At 64.9% G+C, this 24,690-nt stretch overlaps 1 protein-coding gene across 1 annotated transcript in view; it reads left to right on the top strand.

Moving 5' to 3' along the window:
• The first annotated feature begins 260 nt into the window (after positions 1-260).
• Positions 261-24,690, top strand: part of MUC5AC (mucin 5AC, oligomeric mucus/gel-forming) — a 31,071-nt gene continuing 6,641 nt past the window's right edge. The window contains 36 exon segments of the mRNA XM_045066788.1: positions 261-358; positions 1,613-1,684; positions 2,258-2,317; positions 2,524-2,785; positions 3,074-3,188; positions 3,450-3,540; positions 4,190-4,299; positions 4,416-4,629; positions 4,708-4,833; positions 5,000-5,117; positions 5,373-5,511; positions 5,703-5,813; positions 6,327-6,396; positions 6,474-6,611; positions 6,697-6,861; positions 7,109-7,203; positions 7,616-7,742; positions 7,916-8,171; positions 8,250-8,302; positions 8,627-8,727; positions 8,899-9,050; positions 9,185-9,323; positions 9,486-9,596; positions 9,687-9,866; positions 10,545-10,784; positions 10,953-11,109; positions 11,637-11,765; positions 11,963-12,125; positions 12,504-12,547; positions 12,636-12,824; positions 13,357-13,935; positions 14,525-20,175; positions 20,178-22,085; positions 22,087-23,563; positions 23,860-24,068; positions 24,446-24,620. Of these exon segments, the coding sequence (XP_044922723.1) occupies positions 286-358; positions 1,613-1,684; positions 2,258-2,317; positions 2,524-2,785; positions 3,074-3,188; positions 3,450-3,540; positions 4,190-4,299; positions 4,416-4,629; positions 4,708-4,833; positions 5,000-5,117; positions 5,373-5,511; positions 5,703-5,813; positions 6,327-6,396; positions 6,474-6,611; positions 6,697-6,861; positions 7,109-7,203; positions 7,616-7,742; positions 7,916-8,171; positions 8,250-8,302; positions 8,627-8,727; positions 8,899-9,050; positions 9,185-9,323; positions 9,486-9,596; positions 9,687-9,866; positions 10,545-10,784; positions 10,953-11,109; positions 11,637-11,765; positions 11,963-12,125; positions 12,504-12,547; positions 12,636-12,824; positions 13,357-13,935; positions 14,525-20,175; positions 20,178-22,085; positions 22,087-23,563; positions 23,860-24,068; positions 24,446-24,620 (13,999 nt within the window). The 5' untranslated portion in view covers positions 261-285.

The following is a 24,690-nucleotide window of genomic DNA, read 5'->3' as shown; positions in this document are numbered from 1 at the left end:
TCAGGGTCCACAGAAGCAGCGAAGCTGCAGGGGTGGGGGCCATGGCAGGAGGGTCCCCCCAGGCCAGGACTGGCAGCTATGCCCATCTCTGCCTGTCGCCGGCGGCTGGCCAGCTCCAAGCCAGTGCCGACTGTTTACCCGGGTGAGGGGAAGAGCAGGACCTGCCCCGCCCTCCCACGTGAAGCCACTGGGGCCGGAGCCAGCTCTTGGGGCTACAAAAGGACCCTGCCCACTCAGGTCCTTCCTTAGACGCTGCCCCGGGGCCTTCTCCCCTCCCTCCGCAGGATGGGTGTCGCCAGCAGGATGCTGGCCCCGCTCTGGGCCCTGGCCCTCGCCCTGGCCTGTGCCCAGCACGTAGGTAAGGCTCCCACTGAGCGGCTTCCAGGGCTGGTCCTGACCTGGCAGCCCAGGGGCCCCCCACTTCCTGGGGTGGCTCTGGGGCTGGGAGGGCGGCAGACAGCTCCGCAGCCTGACCCCAGCCTCGGGGAAGCTGGGCTTGTCTGTGAGCGGCTCCCAGGCTGGACCCCGGCCCTGCCCCTTGCTGTCTTGTGGGCGCCAGCTTGTGGGTTTGGGGGTCCCTTGGACGCTGTGGGGGCCCACGTCAGGGAGGGGCCTCTGAGGCTGAGCCGCTCCCCTGAGGTGGGGGAGAGGAACCCAGCATCTCTAAGCCCCCAACTGCCTCCCTGGCCGGCGGGCACGTCCATCTGTGCTGCTTTCCTGCTGCCTCTGCCCCCACCAGACCTCCTCTGAGCCGGTCCTCAGGGCCCTGGGACCCCTCACGCCCCAGGTCACCAGCTCATTTTCCCTGTCTGGGTCTTGAGAGGGCCCTCCAGGGGACCTCAGCCTTGGGGAGTGGGTGTGATCGAGAGGTCCACGCCGTGGGGACGCTGGGGAGAGGCTCCTGGACCCCCCGAGGCCCCTCCCACCCAGGTTTGCACCTCCGGCTTCTGCGTCCCAGAAGATGGCTGGGTCCTGCACAGCTGTCAGGTGACAGCGTGCTCCTGGAGGAGCTGCCCTGGGCAAGGGGACAGCATTCCTGAGGCCCTCAGCACCATGGGGACCTCGGCATGCGTGCCCGCACCTTACCGTCCCCGGCCTCCTGCCTCCGTGTGTGGGGCCAGTCTCTGCTGGCTGCTCCTGGGGCACCTGCGTCACGGATGAGTGTGGACTGTCCCCTGCGAGGTCAGGGGCAGGGCCAGGCAGCCCCACCGCACTCGACTCCGCACCCCCACATCCTCGCCCGGGGCCCTGGTTGTCTCCTGACGTGCTCAGGTGACCCGCAGCTTCAGCCGTCTCAGGCTGTCCGTGCAGACATTCGTCCCTGCCCCATGCCCCCCGCAGGGAGAACCCGCGTGAACAAGGGGATAGTAGAGGAATGCAGGGCTGTGGGTGGTGCCATGTCAGGACTCGGGGAGCCCCGAGTGCTCGTGGGGCAAGCGGGGAGAAAGCTTGTACAGCGCGTGAGCCTGGTGCGGGCGTCGTGGACAGAGACTCCCCCCCATCCCCAGCCCTGTGCAGGGAGAACCCCCACCAGTTCTGGGCCCTTCCGGGGCCCGTCCCTCTCTGTCCCCTGTCTCCTGGCTCAGGCCCAGCGCCCTCGCTCTTCCCATAGGCCAGGCCCAGGGCAGCTCTGTGGAACACAGCCACAAGTCCCCAGAACTTCATGTCCCCCAGGAGCTTGGTGGTGAGTTGACCCCCACCTGTTAGTGCGGTCCTGCCCCAGCCCCTCGGGGCCAGAACTTGGGGGCCCGGAGGACACCCCAACACACAGCCCTGGTTCGTTGCCTGCAGCCCCCGAAGTCCCCTTCTGTCCCTGCGGCCGCTTCAGACAGGAAGGTCGATGAGGCCCGAGCTCACAGCTCCGTCCTCCTGTCTCCCCGCAAGTCCCGGTCCCTTCGCCACAGGTGTCCCCTTGGCTGGTGGGGGGCTCTCCGGTACACCTGTGCTGCCACGCTGGGTGTGTGGCCCTAGGAGAGGATCACTCCCCCCGGCTGGGCTCAGGGAGGCTCATCTGTGCCTGGCCTCAGCATCCAAGGGGTCGTCCTGGGCGCTGGGCACTGACTTGGCCCCGGGCAAGAGCTCTGGGCAGAGTTCCAGGCCGGAGCGCTTGCAGCCGCTTGGGACGGCCCGGAGGGAAGGTCGCCGGCCTGTGGGGCCTCAGCTCCAGCCCCAGCTGGGCGTGGTGCCGGCAGGCTTGGCGGGGGCAGCAGAGACCCCGTGTGTGCAGGCGGCGTGACCCCGCGCCCTGTCCCCGCAGGCCACCCACTCCGCGGGATGAGCTTCCTGCCCCCTCTGAGGACGGCCCCGGTGGTGCGAGGTGAGAGGGGCTGTGAGGCTGGGGGGCGGCTGGACGGGGTCCCGCTCCCCACGTGGATGGGGGGTAGGTGCTGGAGAGAGGCTGTGTTCCCCGAGGGCCTGGGTCCAAGCAGCTCCTCCCTGCCGTCCGCACCCCTCAACCCCGGGGCAGCTGCGTCCCCGGCCCGGGGCGTAGTCCGGCATCCTCTGGCCCTCCTTGGCCCGCAGCCCGGAACCCCGCGCACAACGGGCGCGTCTGCAGCACCTGGGGCGACTTCCACTACAAGACCTTCGACGGCGACATCTTCCGCTTCCCCGGCCGGTGCAACTACGTCCTGTCCGCGCACTGTGGCGCCGTGTACGAGGACTTCAACGTGCAGCTGCGCCGCGGCGGGGAGTCCAACGCCACCACGGTCACTGCAGTCACCATGAAGCTCGACGGCATGGTCATCCAGCTGACCAAAGGCTCCATCCTGGTTAACGGCCGCCCGTGAGTCCAGGTGGTTGTGGGGGGCACATGGCGTCATGCCCAGGCAGGCCCCTGAGCGCACCCCCAGAGGCCTGAGGCTCTTTCCCTGCCTGGGGAAGTGGCCCCCTTCCTAGTTCCTCCGTGACCATGGAGCTCTGGGGTCCTCTGTCCTCTCGTGCCCGTGGTGCTGTCTGTGGCCCAGCATTCCGGTCACATTCGTGCCGTCGGGGGCCCTACCTGGCCGGGATTAGGCCTCCATAGCCCTGTCCCGCGTGGCCTCGGGGCCTCAGCCCGGCCCTCTCTCCACAGAACTCAGCCGCCCTTCAGCCAGTCGGGGGTCCTCATCGAGGTCAGCAACGGCTACCTGAAGGTGGATGCCAAGCTGGGCCTCATCCTCATGTGGAGCCCTGATGACAGCCTCCTGGTGAGACCGGGGCTCAGGGCCGGGGTGGGGGGGTGTCGCCGGCCCAACGGCCTCCCCAGAGAGGGAAGAAAGTGCTCTGGCCGGGAGCTGGGGGACGGCCGGACCCCGCTGCCTGGGGCTGGTGAGGAGGGGCCAGGGAGCCTATCTCCGCTGTCACGGAGACCCTGGAGCGTCGGAGGCAGGGGTCCACGGCCTGTGGCACCTCTGTGGGGCCTGACATGTCCCTGTGGGGCCAGGCATCTGATGTGCGCCTCATTCCAGCTGGAGCTGGACCCCAAGTTCGCCAACCAGACCTGTGGGCTCTGCGGAGACTTCAATGGTCAGCCTGTGTTCAACGAGTTCCTCTCCCATGGTAGGCCTCCCCACGGCTGCCCATGGTAGCTGGATTCCTTTCCCAGTGCTCCCTGCACTTCCAGAACCTTGGGTCGGGTGTCCCCGGTTTGCACACGCACACGCACACGCACACGCACACGCGGAGCTGCGCGCACGCCCACGCCGGCACAGACATGTCCCCAGCACGCGTGCACACGTACCTCCCCGCACCCTCAGCACCGCCTCCAAGCAGACCTTCTGGTTTCTTGGGCCTCCTGCCGCCAGGAAGGGAGGCTTCATGTGACCCAGCTGGAGTCCCCCACCCCCAGGACCCCCTCGCCAGGCCCAAGAAGCCCAGAGGAAGCTCACCCGCATGGGGCTGGCAGCCCCAGGGGACACGCCTGCCCGGTCGTCGGAGGGGGGGCCCGGTGCGGGCTTGGCTGGGCTCCAAGGGCTGGGTGAGGTCAGGGTCACTCTCCGGCCCTTTGGGCAGCATGCTTCCCCGGGCTTGGAGAACCCTCAGGCCTCAGCCCTCTGCCCGTAGCCCTGAATGACTTGGGTGGTCCCCCACTTACTTTCAGACTCCCTGAGCACCTCTTCACCCAGCAGGGTGGTTGGGGGACCAGAGGCAGTGCCGACCCCTCGGGGAGCCTCAGGAGCCTCAGGGGCCTGGGGTTGTGTTCCCGCAGGGGTCAAGCTGACGGCCCTCGAGTACGGGAATCTGCAGAAGATGGACGGCCCCACGGAGCAGTGTCAGGACCCTGTCCCCGTGCCCCCGACGGACTGTGGGCATGGCACCGTAAGCCCTGGCGTGGACGGGCCCTGCTCCTGTGGGGGCGAGGGGGGTTGGCGGCCCGGAGCCCGGGGGAGGGTCCCGAGCCTGCACTCAGTGCGTGCTCCCGGCTCTGCCCCCAGGGCCCCTGCGAGGAGATCCTGACCGGCCAGCTGTTCTCGGGCTGCCGAGCTCTGCTGGACGCCGGCAGCTATGTGCAGGCCTGCCGGCTAGACCTCTGCCTCTGCGAGCACGCGGACCGCACTCGCTGCATCTGCCCCACACTCGCCGAGTATGCGCGCCAGTGTGCCCATGCCGGGGGGCTGCCCCCGGACTGGAGGAGCCCCCACCTCTGCCGTGAGTGCCCGTCGTGCTGTCCCTCCTGAGCTGGGAGCTGGGGGCCATCGATGACGCGGCTCTGTCCTCCCTCCCCAGCCCAGACCTGCCCCCCCAGCATGCAGCACCGGGAGTGCGGCTCGCCCTGCGCCGACACCTGCTCCAACCCGGAGCACTCCCAGCTCTGCGAGGACCACTGTGTGGACGGCTGCTTCTGCCCTGAGGGTGAGAGGGGCCTCCCCGGGCATCCCACAGAGGCAGGCTGAGCCCCTGGGTCCGAGGAGCCCCTGTAGGGCGGGGCGACCTGGGCCCAAGGTCGGGTCCCCTCCACTGGCTCAGGGGTGGCCCCTGCCCAGCACCTGCCCCGTCCATGGCCTGCCTGCTTCTGCAGGGACGGTGCTCGACGACATCGGCCAGACCGGCTGCATTCCAGCATCCCAGTGTCCTTGTGTGTACAATGGGGCCACCTATGCTCCGGGGACCAGCTACGCCACAGACTGTACAAACTGGTAGGACCCCAGACCCTCCCGCCTACAACCCCGGACATGGCCTGGGACGACTCAGGGGCCGAGGCCCAAGGGCTGGCTGTCCTCTCTTCCTGCGGACCCCAGGCGTGCCCAGGGCTCTCCACGCAGACACCGCCAGGCGCCGGTCTAGGCGGGGATGCAGGTGGGCCTGGGCCGGACCTGTGTCCTCCGGCCAGTGCACAGGCTGGGGCTGGATGCCCCCAGGGGCGGCACACGCGTGGTCTCTACCGTCCACAGCACCTGCTCCAGAGGCCAGTGGAGTTGCCGGGAGCTGCCGTGCCCAGGCACCTGCGCGGTGCTGGGGGGCGCCCACATCTCCACGTTCGACGAGAGGCAGTACACGGTGCACGGGGACTGCAGTTACGTGCTGGCCAAGGTGGGACCTGGGCCTCGCGCCTACCCGGGCGGCTTTGGGCCACAGCCGTGCAGCTGGCCCACCCCTGCCCGGGCTGCTGGGTCTGCTGCATCTGCGCCCCAGCTCCCGGCGCCACCCCACAGGGTGTCCAGGGGTTAGAGGCGGCCGGGGGCGGGCGCCTTTGGGCAGAGTGTGAGGACCTGTGTCTGTAGCCCTGTGACAGCAGCGTCTTCACTGTGCTGGGAGAGCTGCGGCGGTGCGGCCTGACGGACACTGAGACGTGCCTCAAGAGCCTGACGCTGAGCCTGGACGGAGGGCACACGGTGAGAGCAGACCCGGGCGTCGGGGGGCAGGGTGAGACCAGATGCCAGTTGAGGGGAGTCTATGTCCCTCATGGCAAGTGACCTCTGCCCAAGCCCTTGATCCTGGCATGGCGGTGGGTGAGGGGGATGTGGGCTGAGGACCTCCCGGCCCACAGGCCTCTGCATGAGAGTCCCCCAGACAGAACCACTCCGGGAGGGGCACCGGGGCCTCCACACCCGCCCCACCAGCCCTGGAGGGAGGGCCAGGGCTTCACTGGAGCCAACTTCCCCTGTCCCGGTTTAGTTTTATTTTTATTTTGTTTTTCCGACTTCCCTATTTCATACAATCACTTGGGTTTTGCCGGAGAGGATGCTCGGCCCTCCAGGGAACTGCGGACACACCAGCTGAGCCTGAGGCAGAACTTGGCTCCTCCGTCAGCCCCTCCTCGTGGGAGGTCGTGGCCCTCCGGGGCAGAGGCCCCGCTGGCACGTGTCCCGGGGCCACCCTGACCTGCTCCCTCCCTGTGCTCTCAGGTCGTCACGGTCAAGGCCAGCGGGGAGGTGTTCGTGAACCAGATCTACACCCAGATGCCCGTCTCGGCAGGTAAGGACGTGGGGCCTGCCCCCTTGGAGGGTCCCGGCCCTCCCAGCCCACTGAGGCCTCGTCCCCCGTGTCCACAGCAAATGTCACGCTCTTCAGACCGTCCACCTTCTTCATCGTGGCCCAGACCAAGCTGGGCCTGCAGCTCACGATCCAGCTGGTGCCCGTCATGCAGGTGTTCGTGAGGCTGGGGCCCGAGCTCCGCGGCCTCACCTGCGGTAAGAGGGGCCGCCCGTCCTGGGAGCCGGAGCCCACTCCCGGCAGCCGGGGCCCCCGGCGCCTCATGCCGGCCTCTCGCCGCAGGCCTGTGCGGGAACTTCAACCAGAACCAGGCCGACGACTTCCGGACCCTCAGCGGCGTGGTGGAGGGCACGGCCGCCGCCTTTGCCAACACCTGGAAGACCCAGGCCTCCTGCCCCAACGTCAAGAACAGCTTCGAGGACCCCTGCTCCCTCAGCGTGGAGAACGGTATGTGGGTCCCCGCGGCCACAGGCCTGCCCGGTTGCCGGTGACCCCAGGCCGCAACATCCACTCTGGCCTGGAGGAGGCCTTCAGGGGCCAACTCACCAACGCGTTTCCCAGTGTGGCCATGGAAACTTCTGGAAGAAGGGAGCAGTGTGTTGTGGGGGTGGTGAAGCCTGCACCGGCGTGCCCGCTGGCCACAGCAGGGGACGACTGTCCGCCTCGCTGGCCACCTTTGTTGCTCTGTCCGCAGAGAAGTACGCTCAGCGCTGGTGCTCCCGGCTGACCGACCCCCGCGGCCCCTTCGCCCAGTGCCACGTGGCCGTGAACCCGGGCACCTTCTACTCGGTAACGCAAACCCGCCAGCCTCTCTGCTCCGCACGCAGCTGTCCTCGGTGCGGGGACAGGGGCTTCTCCAGGGTCCGGCCTGGTCCTGAGCTCCAGAGCTCATCCGTGCCTCCAGCCCTGTAACCAGGCATAGGGTTGACGACCCCTGAGGGCTTGTGGCCCACCAGGCCCTGGAGCCCACATGAGAAATCAGTGGTGGCCGAGATGCTCTGGGGTCCGAGGGCTGGAAGGGCTGGCCCCTGCCGGGTCCCCGAGAGGAGGGGCTGTTGTCCTTCCAGCACCCGCCTGGAGGGGGCTTGTCTGCGGAGGGCGTGGGGGCCCCAGGTGCGGGCTCGGGGAGGGTCCTAGCGGAGCCGGGGCGGCCGTGTGGGGGACGCTCACAGCGTGTGGGTGACGACGGCCCCGTCCCCAGAACTGCATGTTCGACACGTGTAACTGCGAGAAGAGCGAAGACTGCCTGTGCGCCGCCCTGTCCTCCTACGTGCACGCCTGCGCGAGCAAGGGGGTGCTGCTCCGCGGCTGGAGGGACGGCGTGTGCGGTGAGTGTCCCCACCCCCCAGCAGAACACGTGCTCCTGGGCCCCTGTCCCCGGGTGGGGCTTGGAGGGCTGGAGTGCCCGGCCTGGGACCCTGACGCAGGGGCAGGGGGAGGCGGGGGCGGGTGATGGCAGCTGCTCCGTCCTGACTGCCTCCTCCTGCCTGGCGTCCCGCAGCAAAGCCCATGGCCACCTGCCCAAAGTCGCTGACCTACCAATACAGCATCAGCACCTGCCAGCCCACCTGCCGGGCCCGGAGCCATGAGGACATCACCTGTGGCATCAGCTTTGTCCCCGTGGATGGCTGCACCTGCCCCAACGGCACATTCCTGGACGAGGCGGGCAAGTGCGTGCCGGCCACCAGCTGTCCCTGCTACCATGAGGGCTCTGTGGTCCCCAACGGGGAGTCGCTTCATGAGCGTGGAGTCATCTGGTAAGAGCCCCTCCTGGATGGAGCTGGTGGGCAGGGCGGCTAGGCCGGGGAGACCCTCTGACCACCCTCTTGTCCCAGCACCTGCACACAAGGCACGCTGACCTGCATCGGAGGCCAGGTTCCCACTCCAGGTGAGTCTGCGGGGAGGGAGGAGCGCTCGTGATCTCCAAGTTTCTGGGTGGACGGCCAGACCCCCACATCAGTGTGGCTGCTGGGTGTGGGGGGTTTCCCTCTTTGGCCTGATCCGCGCCCCCAGGCACGCCACGCATATGCACCATGAACACATGTACACACCGTGGACACACGCGCCCCGCACACACGCACGTGCATCCCGCTGGCCGAGCCCCAGGCTGGCGGCACAGACTCGGCTGCTGGGACACGCTGTGTGCGGCCGTGACTCTCAGAGCCAGCCTGGCAGTGGGTGGTGGGACCCTGAGTGGCCTCTAACCCCCCAGTCTGCACCCCGCCCATGGTCTTCCTCGACTGTCGCAACGCCACGCCGGGGGCCTCTGGGGCCGGCTGTCAGAAGAGCTGCTTCACTCTGGACATGGACTGTGTGAGTGCCCTTTACGGCCTGGCGACACCGCGTGGGCATCAGCCCATGTGCCCTCGCGGGGTGGTCCCGGGAAGACCACTGCCTGAGGGCTCCCTGGGCTCAGTGCAGGCCGTGGTGGGGGCTCAGCGGTCGACCCCCAGCCCACTGAGCCATGTCCCCTGCACCCCACAGTATAGCCCCCAGTGTGAGCCTGGCTGCGTGTGTCCCGACGGGCTGGTGGCCGACGGCGAGGGCCGCTGCGTCGCTCCGACGGACTGCCCCTGCGTGCACAACGAGGCCAGCTACCTGCCCGGCCAGACCATCCGGGTGGGCTGCAACACTTGGTACGCGGTGGGGGGGCTCCCTGCCGTTGGGGGTGGGACCCCGGCCTCTAGGACCGACCACGGTCTTGCAGGGACCTGCCCCACCCCCATTCCCCACGCCCAGCTCGGGCCTGACTGGTGCCCCCTGCCCCCAGCACCTGCGAGAACAGGAAGTGGCGGTGCACAGAGGAGCCCTGCCTGGCCACCTGCGCCGTGTACGGGGATGGCCACTATGTCACCTTCGATGGGAGGCGTTACAGCTTTAGCGGGGACTGCGGGTACACGTTGCTTCAGGTAGATGTCCCGGGGGCTCCCTGGTCTTCCTGTGGCCCCACCCCCAGCAGCAGGACGACCCCCCACCTCTCGGGGCACCCCAGCCCCCAGCGGCAGGACAGCCCCCCACCTCTCGGGGCACCCCCACCCCCAGCGGCAGGACGACCCCCCATCTCTCCCCAGGACCACTGCCGCGGCAATGACACCACTGGGACCTTCCGCGTCGTCTCTGAGAACGTCCCCTGCGGGACCACGGGCGTCACCTGCTCCAAGGCCATCAAGCTGTTCCTGGGGGTGAGCGGGCGGCCGGGTAGGGCTGGGCCCCCCTGGAGGGACGCCTGGGAAGTCGAGCAGGCACAGGCCTGAGCGACCACTTCTGCACAGAGCTTCGAGCTGAGGCTGAGTGAAGGCCGCGTGGAGGTGCTCGAGAGGGGCGTGGGGCAGGAGCCCCCCTACTCCATCCGCCAGATGGGCATCTACCTGGTGGTGGACACTGAGGCCGGCCTGGTGCTGCTGTGGGACAGGAAGACCAGCATCTTCCTCAAACTCAGCCCTGAGTTCAAGGTGGGCCCCGTCACCCCCCCGGAGGGCCCGCTCTCGCCCCAGACCGTGCGGGGTGGCAGGACAGACGGGAGAGGAGGCCCTCCGCTGCCTGAGCCATGTCTTGTGGCTCCCGGGACACCCTCACAAACGCGGGGCTCCTTCTCGTGTTCTGGACCCTGGAAGTCCCATCCAACTGTTCCGGGGCCCACTTCCTCCGGGGGCTTTGGGGGAGGACCCCACCTGCCTCCTCTAGCTCCTTGGGCCCCAGGCGACTGTCCAGCCTCGTGTAACTGTCCTCACTCCTGTGTGTGCCCACATGTCCTCAGGGTCACAGGCCCCGTGTCGTCAGCCCACCCCCACCCAAGATACCCTCATCTCTGCTGGACCCCATCGGCAGGGGTCCTATTTCCACATGAGGCCACGCTCCTGGGTCCTGAGTCAGGACCTGTGCTGGTCTTTGGGGAACACCACGTAGCCTACAGTGCTGCCTCTCCTGTTCCCTTTCCTCCGGGAGGGGCACCACCATGGCCCCGTGGGCTGAGTGGGGCCGTACATGCTGAAGGTGTACTTGGGGACCCCTCCTCCTGGGGGTGGACGTGGGCCCCAGGGGAGCGAGTGGGGTCCCAGGAGGCAGGGTAGGAGGCTCGGGCCCCTCCGGCACATGCCTGAGCCCCCCGTGCCGCCGCCCCCCGTCTGCAGGGCCGCGTCTGCGGGCTGTGCGGGAACTTCGACGACAAAGCCATCAACGACTTCACCACGCGCGGCCAGTCCGTGGTGGGCAGCGCCCTGGAGTTCGGCAACAGCTGGAAGTTCTCCCCGGCCTGCCCTGACGCCCCGGCCCCCCGCGACCCCTGCACCGCCAACCCGTACCGCAAGTCCTGGGCCCAGAAGCAGTGCAGCATCATCAACAGCGCGACCTTCGCCGCCTGCCATGCCCACGTACGTGGCCCTTCCCCGGGGACAGCAGCTGGGGGCCGCCGTTTAGACCAGCCCGTGGTCAGCTGCTGTCCCTGAGCTCTCGGGGATGCCACCCCAGGCTGGGATATACCACGGGCCTGACCCCCAGGAGCCCCAGCCCCCGGATCCGAAGCCTCTTTCCCCCGCCAGGTGGAGCCCACCAAGTACTACGAGGCCTGCGTGGGCGACGCGTGCGCCTGTGACTCGGGGGGCGACTGTGAGTGTTTCTGCACGGCCGTGGCCGCCTACGCGCAGGCCTGCCACGACGTGGGCGTGTGCGTGTCCTGGCGCACCCCGGACACCTGCCGTGAGTGTCCACGACACGTGGTTGGGAGGAGGGGCCGTGGGGAGGGGCAGAGGAGTGTGGGGTCAAGGCAGGTCAGCCATGGGCTGGACGGGAGGCGGTGGAAAGCTGGGTGGAATGGGGGAGTGCTGGAGGGTGTGGTCAGGGGACACGTGGCAGAACGTTCTGGAACTGAGAGGGCTTAACAGAGCCCCTACCTCCCACGCTGTCGGAACCTGGCTGGACTGGGGTGTCGCTAGGGAGCTGCTCCGGCCAGAGCCCCCACCCCAACGGATGGCACCCCTGAGAAACCAGGGGACCTGCGGCTGCCTCTGACCATGGCATTCGAGGCCCCGTCTGGGAGGCACAGCGGAGGGAATGGCTTGAGAACAGCCCATGAGATGTGGGGGAAGGTCAGGGTGCAGGGGGAGCTTGCCTGGCTCGCGTGGGTCCCCGAGGCTGTCTTCCCGAGGGCAGCACTCTGCATGGGGCCGCCAGGTGGCTCGCTCCGGGTGGGAGCTGGCCCACTGAGCCTGCCCGCTGGCCCGCAGCCCTGTTCTGTGACTACTACAACCCCGAGGGCCAGTGCGAGTGGCACTACCAGCCGTGCGGGGCGCCCTGCATGAGGACGTGCCGGAACCCGGGCGGCCGCTGTCTGCACGACCTGCCGGGCCTGGAAGGTGAGGGCAGGGGCTGCTGTCCGGGGGCTTCTGGCTGGGCTGGACGCGTCCCAGCCCCTCAGGGTCCCTTTGTGGGTACAGCTCCACGCGCCCACTGTGCCGTGCGCGAGGCCTGGGGCGGGAGGCTGAGCCCAGGCCACGGTGGGGAGGTGGTCAGGCAGGTAGTGTGGCTGGCACTCAGCCTCTCTGGACCGCAGGCTGCTACCCCAAGTGCCCGCCTGCGGCCCCCATTTTCGACGAGGACCAGATGCAGTGTGTGGCCACATGCCCGACCCCACCCCCACCACTGCCCTGCCGCGTCCGGGGCAAGTCATACCGGCCTGGCACGGTGGTGCCCTCCGACCAGAACTGCCACTCCTGGTGAGCCGCACGCCCATGGGGCCTCCTCCTTCAGACTGGTGGGGGTGGTGTCACAGCCTTGAGGTCCTGAGGTCTGGCTGGGAGCCTCCCTGGTGCAGAGTGGGGGTGGGCAGCCCGACGGGTGGTGGGGGGTGGGATTGAAGCAGGAGCTGAGTCATGACGTGGAGCAGAGGCCTCGGAGAGGAAACGGCCGTCAGAAAGTCACCGGGGTGTGTGGGTGTCAGACGCCCACCTGCGTCACTCAGCGATGGGAACGGGCTCCCGGGGTGGGTGTGGCCTCGGGCTCCGTGTGCCCCGGCAGGGCTGCGGGATGACCCCGGCGCGGCAGGGGTGCCCTACACCCACCCCCCCAGCTCACTTCCTCCCTCCCGCCACTAGCATTTGCACCGAGAACGGCGTGCAGTGTGCCTACGACTCTGAGGGTGAGCGGCGGGGGCCCTTCCTGGGGTCTGGATTCTTGGGGTGCCCACCTCCCCCCAGCCCCTGACGTGCCTGGGCTTGTCCTCACAGCCTGTGTCTGCATCTACGATGGACGGCACTTCCGACCGGGGGACGTCATCTACCACACGACGGACGGCACAGGGGGGTGCCTCTCTGCCCGCTGCTCCGCCAACGGCACCATCGAGCGGGGCGTCTCCCCCTGCAGCGCCACCAGCCCCGCCCCACCAACCACCTTCTCCTTCTCCACATCCGCACCCGGTAAGGCAGACGCACGGGGGCACCGTGCAGGGCTGTTTCTCTCCCCGAGAAGGCAGGAGCCTGCCGTCCCTGGGAAGGGCCAGCTCAGCCCGTCTCCCTGGCAGGACTGCTGTCCTCAGGGCCACAGTCAGGACTAGGGCCCCCGGCAGAGGGCGGAGGCCGGCCTCTGGGAGGAGGTGCACGGAGTGTCAGGCACCCTGACTCCTCTCCCTCCTCTGGGGCATCCTAGAGCCTCATCGGACCTTCCCGCAGGAGGGCTGGTTCTGCTCAGGGCCTGCGGAGCGGGCTTTCCCTACCTGAGCGCCCTTCACCAGCTCATTCAACTGCTGTGGGCTGCACATGCGCCCTGTGCCACGCGTGTCAAAGGGGCTTGGTGCTCCCACCCCGCCAAGCTCCGTGGCGAGTGGAGATAGCCGCACAGATCGACATGGCGAGGCCACAAGAGCTGGTGGGTGGGGGGCAGGGACTGCGGATGAGGGGAGGTCCCGGGACCCCGCGAGACTCAGCCTTCCGCCTTCTCTTCTGTCCTCAGTCGTGAGCTCAACACGTCCGCCCCGCACGTGCCATGACTGTGGCAAGAACACAGTGCCCACGGGCACAACCCCCGGCACCACTGTCCAGCCTCACCAGGCCTGTGGGGAGGAGTGTCAGTGGTCGCCGTGGCTGGACATCAGCCGTCCGGGCCGAGGCACCGACAGCGGCGACTTCGACACCCTGGAGAACCTCCGCGCCCATGGGTACCAGGTTTGCGCGGCGCCGAAGAAGGTGGAATGCCAAGCTGAAGAGGCCCCCGGGGTGCCGCTCCAAGTCCTGGGGCAGCATGTGGAGTGCAGCCCGACGGTGGGCCTGACCTGCTACAACCACAAGCAGACGTCAGGGCTCTGCCACAACTACCAGATCAGGATCCTGTGCTGCTTCCCCCGGACCTGCTCCCCCTCCAGCAGTCCGGCCCAGACCACCCCTCCTGCAGCTTCAGGGAATACAGAAACAGGGCCCACACGAGAGGTTAGCGGGGTCTCATCTGTGCCGACAGAGCACAAAATATCCCCAGCCACGGTCGCTGCAACTGGCACAAGCATTCTCTCCACAACTAGTGAAACACCTGCTCCGGGTGCTACTGTACCAGTCCAAGTGACTGCTACAACCACCCCAGGTACCCCTACACCTGCCCCGGGGACCACCACGACCCCACCAGGCACCCCTACACCTGCCCCGGGGACCACCACGACCCCACCAGGCACCCCTACACCTGCCCCGGGGACCACCACGACCCCACCAGGCACCCCTACACCTGCCCCGGGGACCACCACGACCCCACCAGGCACCCCTACACCTGCCCCGGGGACCACCACGACCCCACCAGGCACCCCTACACCTGCCCCGGGGACCACCACGACCCCACCAGGCACCCCTACACCCTGCCCCGGGGACCACCACGACCCCACCAGCTACCCCTACACCTGCCCCGGGGACCACCACGACCCCACCAGGCACCCCTACACCTGCCCCGGGGACCACCACGACCCCACCAGGCACCCCTACACCTGCCCCGGGGACCACCACGACCCCACCAGGCACCCCTACACCTGCCCCGGGGACCACCACGACCCCACCAGGCACCCCTACACCTGCCCCAGGGACCACCACAGCCCCACCAGGTACCCCTACACCTGCCCCGGGGACCACCACGACCCCACCAGGCACCCCTACACCTGCCCCAGGGACCACCACAGCCCCACCAGGCACCCCTACACCTGCCCCGGGGACCACCACAGCCCCACCAGGTACCCCTACACCTGCCCTGGAGAAAACTACTCTCTTGACTCTGACTCCGATGCCAATTTCAACAACACACGAGCCTTGTTTGAAACAGTTGTGCACATGGACCCACTGGATTGACAGCAGCTACCCTGAGCCGGGTATAAACAGTGGAGATTTTGACACTTTTCCTAATTTGAGAGCCAAAGGCTATAAATTCTGTGCAAAGCCCAACAACGTGGAGTGCAGGGCAGAGTTCTTCCCGAACGTCCCACTCGAGGAGTTGGGGCAGGACCTGATCTGTGACAAGAATGTGGGGCTGCTTTGCCTGAACAAGAACCAGCTTCCCCCAATCTGCTACAACTACGCGATCCGCATCGAGTGCTGTGAGCAAGTAGATGTGTGTACGAGCACCCCACACGCCGGCTCCTCGGAGGTCACACACCCAACCCCGAGGGACACGGAGACCCAAACACAGCTGACTCGAAACACCGGAGTTCCCTCGTCGCCGACACAACATGGCATTGCCAGCTCGGCGCCTGTTAAACCGGCAGCCAGCACCACGCCTAACACATACAGGGTATCCTCACCTGTGACTGTCACCTGCCAGCCACAGTGCACGTGGACCAAGTGGTTTGACGTGGACTTCCCGTCCCCGGGACCCCACGGAGGAGACGTGGAAAGCTTCAGCAACATCATGAGAAGGGGAGAGAAAATCTGCCACCGGCCTGAATACATCTCGCGGCTGGAGTGCCGGGCCGAGAGCCACCCCGAGGTCAGCATCGAGAAGCTGGGCCAGGTGGTGCAGTGCGACCTCAGCAAGGGCCTGGTGTGCCGGAACCGGGACCAGGCAGGCAATGTCGGGATGTGCCTCAACTATGAGGTCCGGGTGTTGTGCTGTGAGCCCCCAGAGCACTGCACGACGCACAAAACTGTCACAGTCCCTCACACGCCAAGTATGAGCCCCACCAACCTAACTGAGACAACCGTCCACCTGGTGACTTCCCACTCAACCTCTGTGCCAACAAGCAGCCTAACCAAGGTGCCAGAGACCAGCTCAACCCCTGTGCCAACAACCAGCCCAAGATCTGTGCCAGAGACCAGTTCAACCTCTGTGTCAACAACCAGTCCAACCTCAGTGCCAGAGACCAGCTCAACCTCTGTGCCAACAACCAGCCCAACCTCAGTGCCAGAGACCAGCTCAACCACCGTGCCAGCAAGCAGCCCAACCTCGGTGCCAACAACCAGCTCAAGCACTGTGTCATGGACCAGCCCAACCTCCGTGCCACCAACTGGCACAACGTCTGCTCCTACAGCAAGCACCACCCCCGTCCACACACATGAAGCAACCCACTCCCCTCCTGTGACTGTCACCTGCCAGCCAAGGTGCACGTGGACCAAGTGGTTCGACGTGGACTTCCCGTCCCCGGGACCCCACGGAGGAGACGTGGAAAGCTTCAGCAACATCATGAGAAGGGGAGAGAAAATCTGCCGCCGGCCTGAATACATCTCGCAGCTGGAGTGCCGGGCCGAGAGCCACCCCGAGGTCAGCATCGAGAAGCTGGGCCAGGTGGTGCAGTGCGACCTCAGCAAGGGCCTGGTGTGCCGGAACCGGGACCAGGGAGGCAATGTCGGGATGTGCCTCAACTATGAGGTCCGGGTGTTGTGCTGTGAGCCCCCAGAGCACTGCACGACGCACAAAACTGTCACAGTCCCTCACACGCCAAGTATGAGCCCCACCAGCCTAACTGAGACCACTGTCCACCTGGTGACTTCCCACTCAACCTCTGTGCCAACAACCAGACCAACCTCAGTGCCAGAGACCAGCTCAACCTCTGTGCCAACAACCAGCCCAAGACCTGTGCCAGAGACCAGCTCAACCCCTGTGCCAACAACCAGCCCAAGATCTGTGCCAGGGACCAGCTCAACCTCTGTGCCAACAACCAGCCCAACCTCAGTGCCAGAGACCAGCTCAACCCCTGTGCCAGCAACCAGCCCAACATCAGTGCCAGAGACCAGCTCAACCTCTGTGCCAACAACCAGCCCAACCTCAGTGCCAGAGACCAGCTCAACCTCAGTGCCAACAACCAGCCCAAGATCTGTGCCAGAGACCAGTTCAACCTCTGTGCCAACAACCAGCCCAACCACAGTGCCAGAGACTAGCTCAACCCCTGTGCCAACAACCAGCCCAAGACCTGTGTCAGAAACCAGTTCAACCTCTGTGCCAACAACCAGCTCAACATCAGTGCCAGAGACCAGTTCAACCTCTGTGCCAACAACCAGCCCAACCTCAGTGCCAGAGACCAGCTCAACCTCTGTGCCAACAACCAGCCCAACCTCGGTGCCAGAGACCAGCTCAACCTCTGTGCCAACAACCAGCCCAACATCAGTGCCAGAAACAAGCTCAACCACCGTGCCAGGAAGCAGCCCAACCTCAATGCCAACAACCAGTGCAACCACTGTGTCACAGACCAGCCCAACCTCCGTGTCACCAACTGGCACAACGTCTGCTCCTACAGCCAGCACCACTCCCTTCTACACACCTGAAGCAACCCACTCCCCTCCTGTGACTGTCACCTGCCAGCCAAGGTGCACGTGGACCAAGTGGTTCGACGTGGACTTCCCGTCCCCGGGACCCCACGGAGGAGACGTGGAAAGCTTCAGCAACATCATGAGAAGGGGAGAGAAAATCTGCCGCAGGCCTGAATACATCTCGCGGCTGGAGTGCCGGGCCGAGAGCCACCCCGAGGTCAGCATCGAGAAGCTGGGCCAGGTGGTGCAGTGCGACCTCAGCAAGGGCCTGGTGTGCCGGAACCGGGACCAGGGAGGCAATGTCGGGATGTGCCTCAACTATGAGGTCCGGGTGTTGTGCTGTGAGCCCCCAGAGCACTGCACGACGCACAAAACTGTCACAGTCCCTCACACGCCAAGTATGAGCCCCACCAGCCTAACTGAGACCACTGTCCACCTGGTGACTTCCCACTCAACCTCTGTGCCAACAACAAGACCAACCTCAGTGCCAGAGACCAGCTCAACCCCTGTGCCAACAACCAGCCCAAGACCTGTGCCAGAGACCAGCTCAACCCCTGTGCCAACAACCAGCCCAAGATCTGTGCCAGAGACCAGCTCAACCCCTGTGCCAGCAACCAGCCCAAGATCTGTGCCAGAGACCAGCTCAACCTCTGTGCCAACAACCAGCCCAACCTCAGTGCCAGAGATCAGCTCAACCTCTAAGCCAACAACTAGCCCAAGATCTGTGCCAGAGACTAGTTCAACCTCTGTGCCAACAACCAGCCCAACCACAGTGTCAGAGACTAGCTCAACCCCTGTGCCAGCAACCAGCCCAAGATCTGTGCCAGAGACCAGCTCAACCTCTGTGCCAACAACCAGCCCAACCTCAGTGCCAGAGATCAGCTCAACCTCTAAGCCAACAACCAGCCCAAGATCTGTGCCAGAGACCAGCTCAACCTCTGTGCCAACAACCAGCCCAACTTCGGTGCCAGAGACCAGCTCAACCTCTGTGCCAACAACCAGCCCAACATCAGTGCCAGAAACAAGCTCAACCACCATGCCAGGAAGCAGCCCAACCTCAATGCCAACAACCAGTGCAACCACTGTGTCACAGACCAGCCCAACCTCCGTGTCACCAACTGGCACAACGTCTGCTCCTACAGCCAGCACCACTCCCTTCTACACACCTGAAGCAACCCACTCCCCTCCTGTGACTGTCACCTGCCAGCCAAGGTGCACGTGGACCAAGTGGTTCGACGTGGACTTCCCGTCCCTGGGACCCCACGGAGGAGACGTGGAAAGCTTCAGCAACATCATGAGAAGGGGAGAGAAAATCTGCCGCCGGCCTGAATACATCTCGCAGCTGGAGTGCCGGGCCGAGAGCCACCCCGAGGTCAGCATCGAGAAGCTGGGCCAGGTGGTGCAGTGCGACCTCAGCAAGGGCCTGGTGTGCCGGAACCGGGACCAGGGAGGCAATGTCGGGATGTGCCTCAACTATGAGGTCCGGGTGTTGTGCTGTGAGCCCCCAGAGCACTGCACGACGCACAAAACTGTCACAGTCCCTCACACGCCAAGTATGAGCCCCACCAGCCTAACTGAGACCACTGTCCACCTGGTGACTTCCCACTCAACCTCTGTGCCAACAACCAGACCAACCTCAGTGCCAGAGACCAGCTCAACCCCTGTGCCAACAACCAGCCCAACCTCAGTGCCAGAGACCAGCTCAACCACCGTGCCAGCAAGCAGCCCAACCTCAGTGCCAACAACCAGCTCAACCACTGTGACATGGACCAGCCCAACCTCCGTGCCACCAACTGGCACAACGTCTGCTCATACAGCCAGCACCACCCCCGTCCACACACATGAAGCAACCCACTCCCCTCCTGTGACTGTCACCTGCCAGCCAAGGTGCACGTGGACCAAGTGGTTCGACGTGGACTTCCCGTCCCCGGGACCCCACGGAGGAGACGTGGAAAGCTTCAGCAACATCATGAGAAGGGGAGAGAAAATCTGCCGCAGGCCTGAATACATCTCGCGGCTGGAGTGCCGGGCCGAGAGCCACCCCGAGGTCAGCATCGAGAAGCTGGGCCAGGTGGTGCAGTGCGACCTCAGCAAGGGCCTGGTGTGCCGGAACCGGGACCAGGGAGGCAATGTCGGGATGTGCCTCAACTATGAGGTCCGGGTGTTGTGCTGTGAGCCCCCAGAGCACTGCACGACGCACAAAACTGTCACAGTCCCTCACACGCCAAGTATGAGCCCCACCAGCCTAACTGAGACCACTGTCCACCTGGTGACTTCCCACTCAACCTCTGTGCCAACAACAAGACCAACCTCAGTGCCAGAGACCAGCTCAACCTCTGTGCCAACAACCAGCCCAAGACCTGTGCCAGAGACCAGCTCAACCCCTGTGCCAACAACCAGCCCAAGATCTGTGCCAGGGACCAGCTCAACCTCTGTGCCAACAACCAGCCCAACCTCAGTGCCAGAGACCAGCTCAACCCCTGTGCCAGCAACCAGCCCAACATCAGTGCCAGAGACCAGCTCAACCTCTGTGCCAACAACCAGCCCAACCTCAGTGCCAGAGACCAGCTCAACCTCAGTGCCAACAACCAGCCCAAGATCTGTGCCAGAGACCAGTTCAACCTCTGTGCCAACAACCAGCCCAACCACAGTGCCAGAGACTAGCTCAACCCCTGTGCCAACAACCAGCCCAAGACCTGTGTCAGAAACCAGTTCAACCTCTGTGCCAACAACCAGCTCAACATCAGTGCCAGAGACCAGTTCAACCTCTGTGCCAACAACCAGCCCAACCTCAGTGCCAGAGACCAGCTCAACCTCTGTGCCAACAACCAGCCCAACCTCGGTGCCAGAGACCAGCTCAACCTCTGTGCCAACAACCAGCCCAACATCAGTGCCAGAAACAAGCTCAACCACCGTGCCAGGAAGCAGCCCAACCTCAATGCCAACAACCAGTGCAACCACTGTGTCACAGACCAGCCCAACCTCCGTGTCACCAACTGGCACAACGTCTGCTCCTACAGCCAGCACCACTCCCTTCTACACACCTGAAGCAACCCACTCCCCCCTCCTGTGACTGTCACCTGCCAGCCAAGGTGCACGTGGACCAAGTGGTTCGACGTGGACTTCCCGTCCCCGGGACCCCACGGAGGAGACGTGGAAAGCTTCAGCAACATCATGAGAAGGGGAGAGAAAATCTGCCGCAGGCCTGAATACATCTCGCGGCTGGAGTGCCGGGCCGAGAGCCACCCCGAGGTCAGCATCGAGAAGCTGGGCCAGGTGGTGCAGTGCGACCTCAGCAAGGGCCTGGTGTGCCGGAACCGGGACCAGGGAGGCAATGTCGGGATGTGCCTCAACTATGAGGTCCGGGTGTTGTGCTGTGAGCCCCCAGAGCACTGCACGACGCACAAAACTGTCACAGTCCCTCACACGCCAAGTATGAGCCCCACCAGCCTAACTGAGACCACTGTCCACCTGGTGACTTCCCACTCAACCTCTGTGCCAACAACAAGACCAACCTCAGTGCCAGAGACCAGCTCAACCCCTGTGCCAACAACCAGCCCAAGACCTGTGCCAGAGACCAGCTCAACCCCTGTGCCAACAACCAGCCCAAGATCTGTGCCAGAGACCAGCTCAACCCCTGTGCCAGCAACCAGCCCAAGATCTGTGCCAGAGACCAGCTCAACCTCTGTGCCAACAACCAGCCCAACCTCAGTGCCAGAGATCAGCTCAACCTCTAAGCCAACAACTAGCCCAAGATCTGTGCCAGAGACTAGTTCAACCTCTGTGCCAACAACCAGCCCAACCACAGTGTCAGAGACTAGCTCAACCCCTGTGCCAGCAACCAGCCCAAGATCTGTGCCAGAGACCAGCTCAACCTCTGTGCCAACAACCAGCCCAACCTCAGTGCCAGAGATCAGCTCAACCTCTAAGCCAACAACCAGCCCAAGATCTGTGCCAGAGACCAGCTCAACCTCTGTGCCAACAACCAGCCCAACTTCGGTGCCAGAGACCAGCTCAACCTCTGTGCCAACAACCAGCCCAACATCAGTGCCAGAAACAAGCTCAACCACCATGCCAGGAAGCAGCCCAACCTCAATGCCAACAACCAGTGCAACCACTGTGTCACAGACCAGCCCAACCTCCGTGTCACCAACTGGCACAACGTCTGCTGCTCCTACAGCCAGCACCACTCCCTTCTACACACCTGAAGCAACCCACTCCCCTCCTGTGACTGTCACCTGCCAGCCAAGGTGCACGTGGACCAAGTGGTTCGACGTGGACTTCCCGTCCCTGGGACCCCACGGAGGAGACGTGGAAAGCTTCAGCAACATCATGAGAAGGGGAGAGAAAATCTGCCGCCGGCCTGAATACATCTCGCAGCTGGAGTGCCGGGCCGAGAGCCACCCCGAGGTCAGCATCGAGAAGCTGGGCCAGGTGGTGCAGTGCGACCTCAGCAAGGGCCTGGTGTGCCGGAACCGGGACCAGGGAGGCAATGTCGGGATGTGCCTCAACTATGAGGTCCGGGTGTTGTGCTGTGAGCCCCCAGAGCACTGCACGACGCACAAAACTGTCACAGTCCCTCACACGCCAAGTATGAGCCCCACCAGCCTAACTGAGACCACTGTCCACCTGGTGACTTCCCACTCAACCTCTGTGCCAACAACCAGACCAACCTCAGTGCCAGAGACCAGCTCAACCCCTGTGCCAACAACCAGCCCAACCTCAGTGCCAGAGACCAGCTCAACCACCGTGCCAGCAAGCAGCCCAACCTCAGTGCCAACAACCAGCTCAACCACTGTGACATGGACCAGCCCAACCTCCGTGCCACCAACTGGCACAACGTCTGCTCATACAGCCAGCACCACCCCCGTCCACACACATGAAGCAACCCACTCCCCTCCTGTGACTGTCACCTGCCAGCCAAGGTGCACGTGGACCAAGTGGTTCGACGTGGACTTCCCGTCCCCGGGACCCGCACGGAGGAGACGTGGAAAGCTTCAGCAACATCATGAGAAGGGGAGAGAAAATCTGCCGCAGGCCTGAATACATCTCGCGGCTGGAGTGCCGGGCCGAGAGCCACCCCGAGGTCAGCATCGAGAAGCTGGGCCAGGTGGTGCAGTGCGACCTCAGCAAGGGCCTGGTGTGCCGGAACCGGGACCAGGGAGGCAATGTCGGGATGTGCCTCAACTATGAGGTCCGGGTGTTGTGCTGTGAGCCCCCAGAGCACTGCACGACGCACAAAACTGTCACAGTCCCTCACACGCCAAGTATGAGCCCCACCAGCCTAACTGAGACCACTGTCCACCTGGTGACTTCCCACTCAACCTCTGTGCCAACAACAAGACCAACCTCAGTGCCAGAGACCAGCTCAACCTCTGTGCCAACAACCAGCCCAAGACCTGTGCCAGAGACCAGCTCAACCTCTGTGCCAACAACCAGCCCAAGATCTGTGCCAGAGACCAGCTCAACCCCTGTGCCAGCAACCAGCCCAACATCAGTGCCAGAGACCAGCTCAACCTCTGTGCCAACAACCAGCCCAACCTCAGTGCCAGAGACCAGCTCAACCTCTGTGCCAACAACCAGCCCAAGATCTGTGCCAGAGACTAGTTCAACCTCTGTGCCAACAACCAGCCCAACCACGGTGCCAGAAACTAGCTCAACCCCTGTGCCAACAACCAGCCCAAGACCTGTGTCAGAAACCAGTTCAACCTCTGTGCCAACAACCAGCTCAACATCAGTGCCAGAGACCAGTTCAACCTCTGTGCCAACAACCAGCCCAACCTCAGTGCCAGAGACCAGCCCAACATCAGTGCCAGAAACAAGCTCAACCACCGTGCCAGGAAGCAGCCCAATCTCGATGCCAAGAACCAGTGCAACCACTGTGTCACAGACCATCCCAACCTCCGTGTCACCAACTGGCACAACGTCTGCTCCTACAGCCAGCACCACTCCCTTCTACACACCTGAAGCAACCCACTCCCCTCCTGTGACTGTCACCTGCCAGCCAAGGTGCACGTGGACCAAGTGGTTCGACGTGGACTTCCCGTCCCCGGGACCCCACGGAGGAGACGTGGAAAGCTTCAGCAACATCATGAGAAGGGGAGAGAAAATCTGCCGCCGGCCTGAATACATCTCGCAGCTGGAGTGCCGGGCCGAGAGCCACCCCGAGGTCAGCATCGAGAAGCTGGGCCAGGTGGTGCAGTGCGACCTCAGCAAGGGCCTGGTGTGCCGGAACCGGGACCAGGGAGGCAATGTCGGGATGTGCCTCAACTATGAGGTCCGGGTGTTGTGCTGTGAGCTCCCAGAGCACTGCGGTCACACTTCAGTGACGCCAAGCTCAGCCCCTCCGGAGCATACGTCCGTGGTGTCCAGTGTGCCATGGCCGAGCTCCACCGCTCCGGCCAGCACCACGTGCTTCTGCAGCGTGTCCGGCAAGCTGTATCCCGCAGGTATGTGACTCGTGCATGTGGTGTGGTGTGTGTGCTGCCTTGTCTCCTGCTGTCTGGTCTATGAAGATGCCATTGCTATGGGAGAGGGGAGGGGTCACTTGTCACTGACTCGGCCACCATCATCTCCGGGTGCGACCTAGCCATCTTTGTGTATTTCTTCCGTTTACTTCTGAGTAGAAAGGCCTCGTGCCTTGTCTGCCCCTGGGGTGGATGCCGAGCATGGAAGAGTGTCTCTGGGCCGTGGCTCCCCCCGCAGGACGGCTCCGCTCACCCCCGCTTGACCGTTTCTCTCGCAGGATCCATCATTTACCAACAGACTGACCTCGACGGCCACTGCTATTATGCCACATGCAGTCTGGACTGCCGTGTGGTCCGGCAGATGGACCAGTCCTGTCCCAGCAGCGTGGCACCTCCTGCCCCGACCACCTCCCAGCCTGGCTCCTCCCCTTCGGCCCCCGTGCCCATCACTACGCAGGGGTGCCCGAATGCAGTCCCTCCAAGAATGGTAACTCCCCATCTGCCCTTCTCAGATGCTGGTGCAGGGACCCCTGGCGCCTTTCCGGGGGTGGGAAGTTAGCTGCGGGTAGGCTGAAGACGGCTGGCTGTTGGGAAGCAGCCCGTGGTGGTCCTCCAGGGCTGCCCAAAGCGGGCGCCGCCTGGGGAGCCAGGAGTGTGTGCAAGCAGCCGGCGATGGGCGCCCGGCCGGTGGCTGCAGATGGGGCAGCCTGCGGTGGGGTGCGGGGTTGTGTCCAAGCTCCATGGGGCGTGGGGGCCTGTGGGAGAAAAAGGGGGGCAGGGGTGGGGAAGGTGGGTCCCGGCCCGACCTCCTGTGACTCCTGCTCCCCCCTGGGTCCGAGCCTGAGCACTGTCCTTCCCCCACAGAAAGGCGAGACCTGGCCCATGCCCAACTGCTCTCAGGCGGCCTGTGAGGGCCACGGGGTCATCACCGTGCATCGGCGCGAGTGCCCACGGGCGCAGCCCCCGACCTGCGCCAACGGCTTCCCCCCTGTGCAGGTGGCCGACCAGGACGGCTGCTGCCCGCGCTATCAGTGCCAGTGTGAGCAGGGAGCCGCTGGCGGGCGGGATGGGCGGGGCTTCCGGGGTGCGTGGCGTCAGCGGATGGGCGG

Source organism: Mustela putorius, unplaced genomic scaffold (assembly GCF_011764305.1).
Source record: "Mustela putorius furo isolate JIRA1106 unplaced genomic scaffold, ASM1176430v1.1 tig00000127_pilon_pilon_pilon, whole genome shotgun sequence".
NCBI lineage: Eukaryota > Metazoa > Chordata > Mammalia > Carnivora > Mustelidae > Mustela > Mustela putorius.
This window is presented reverse-complemented; position numbering and strand designations above follow the sequence as displayed.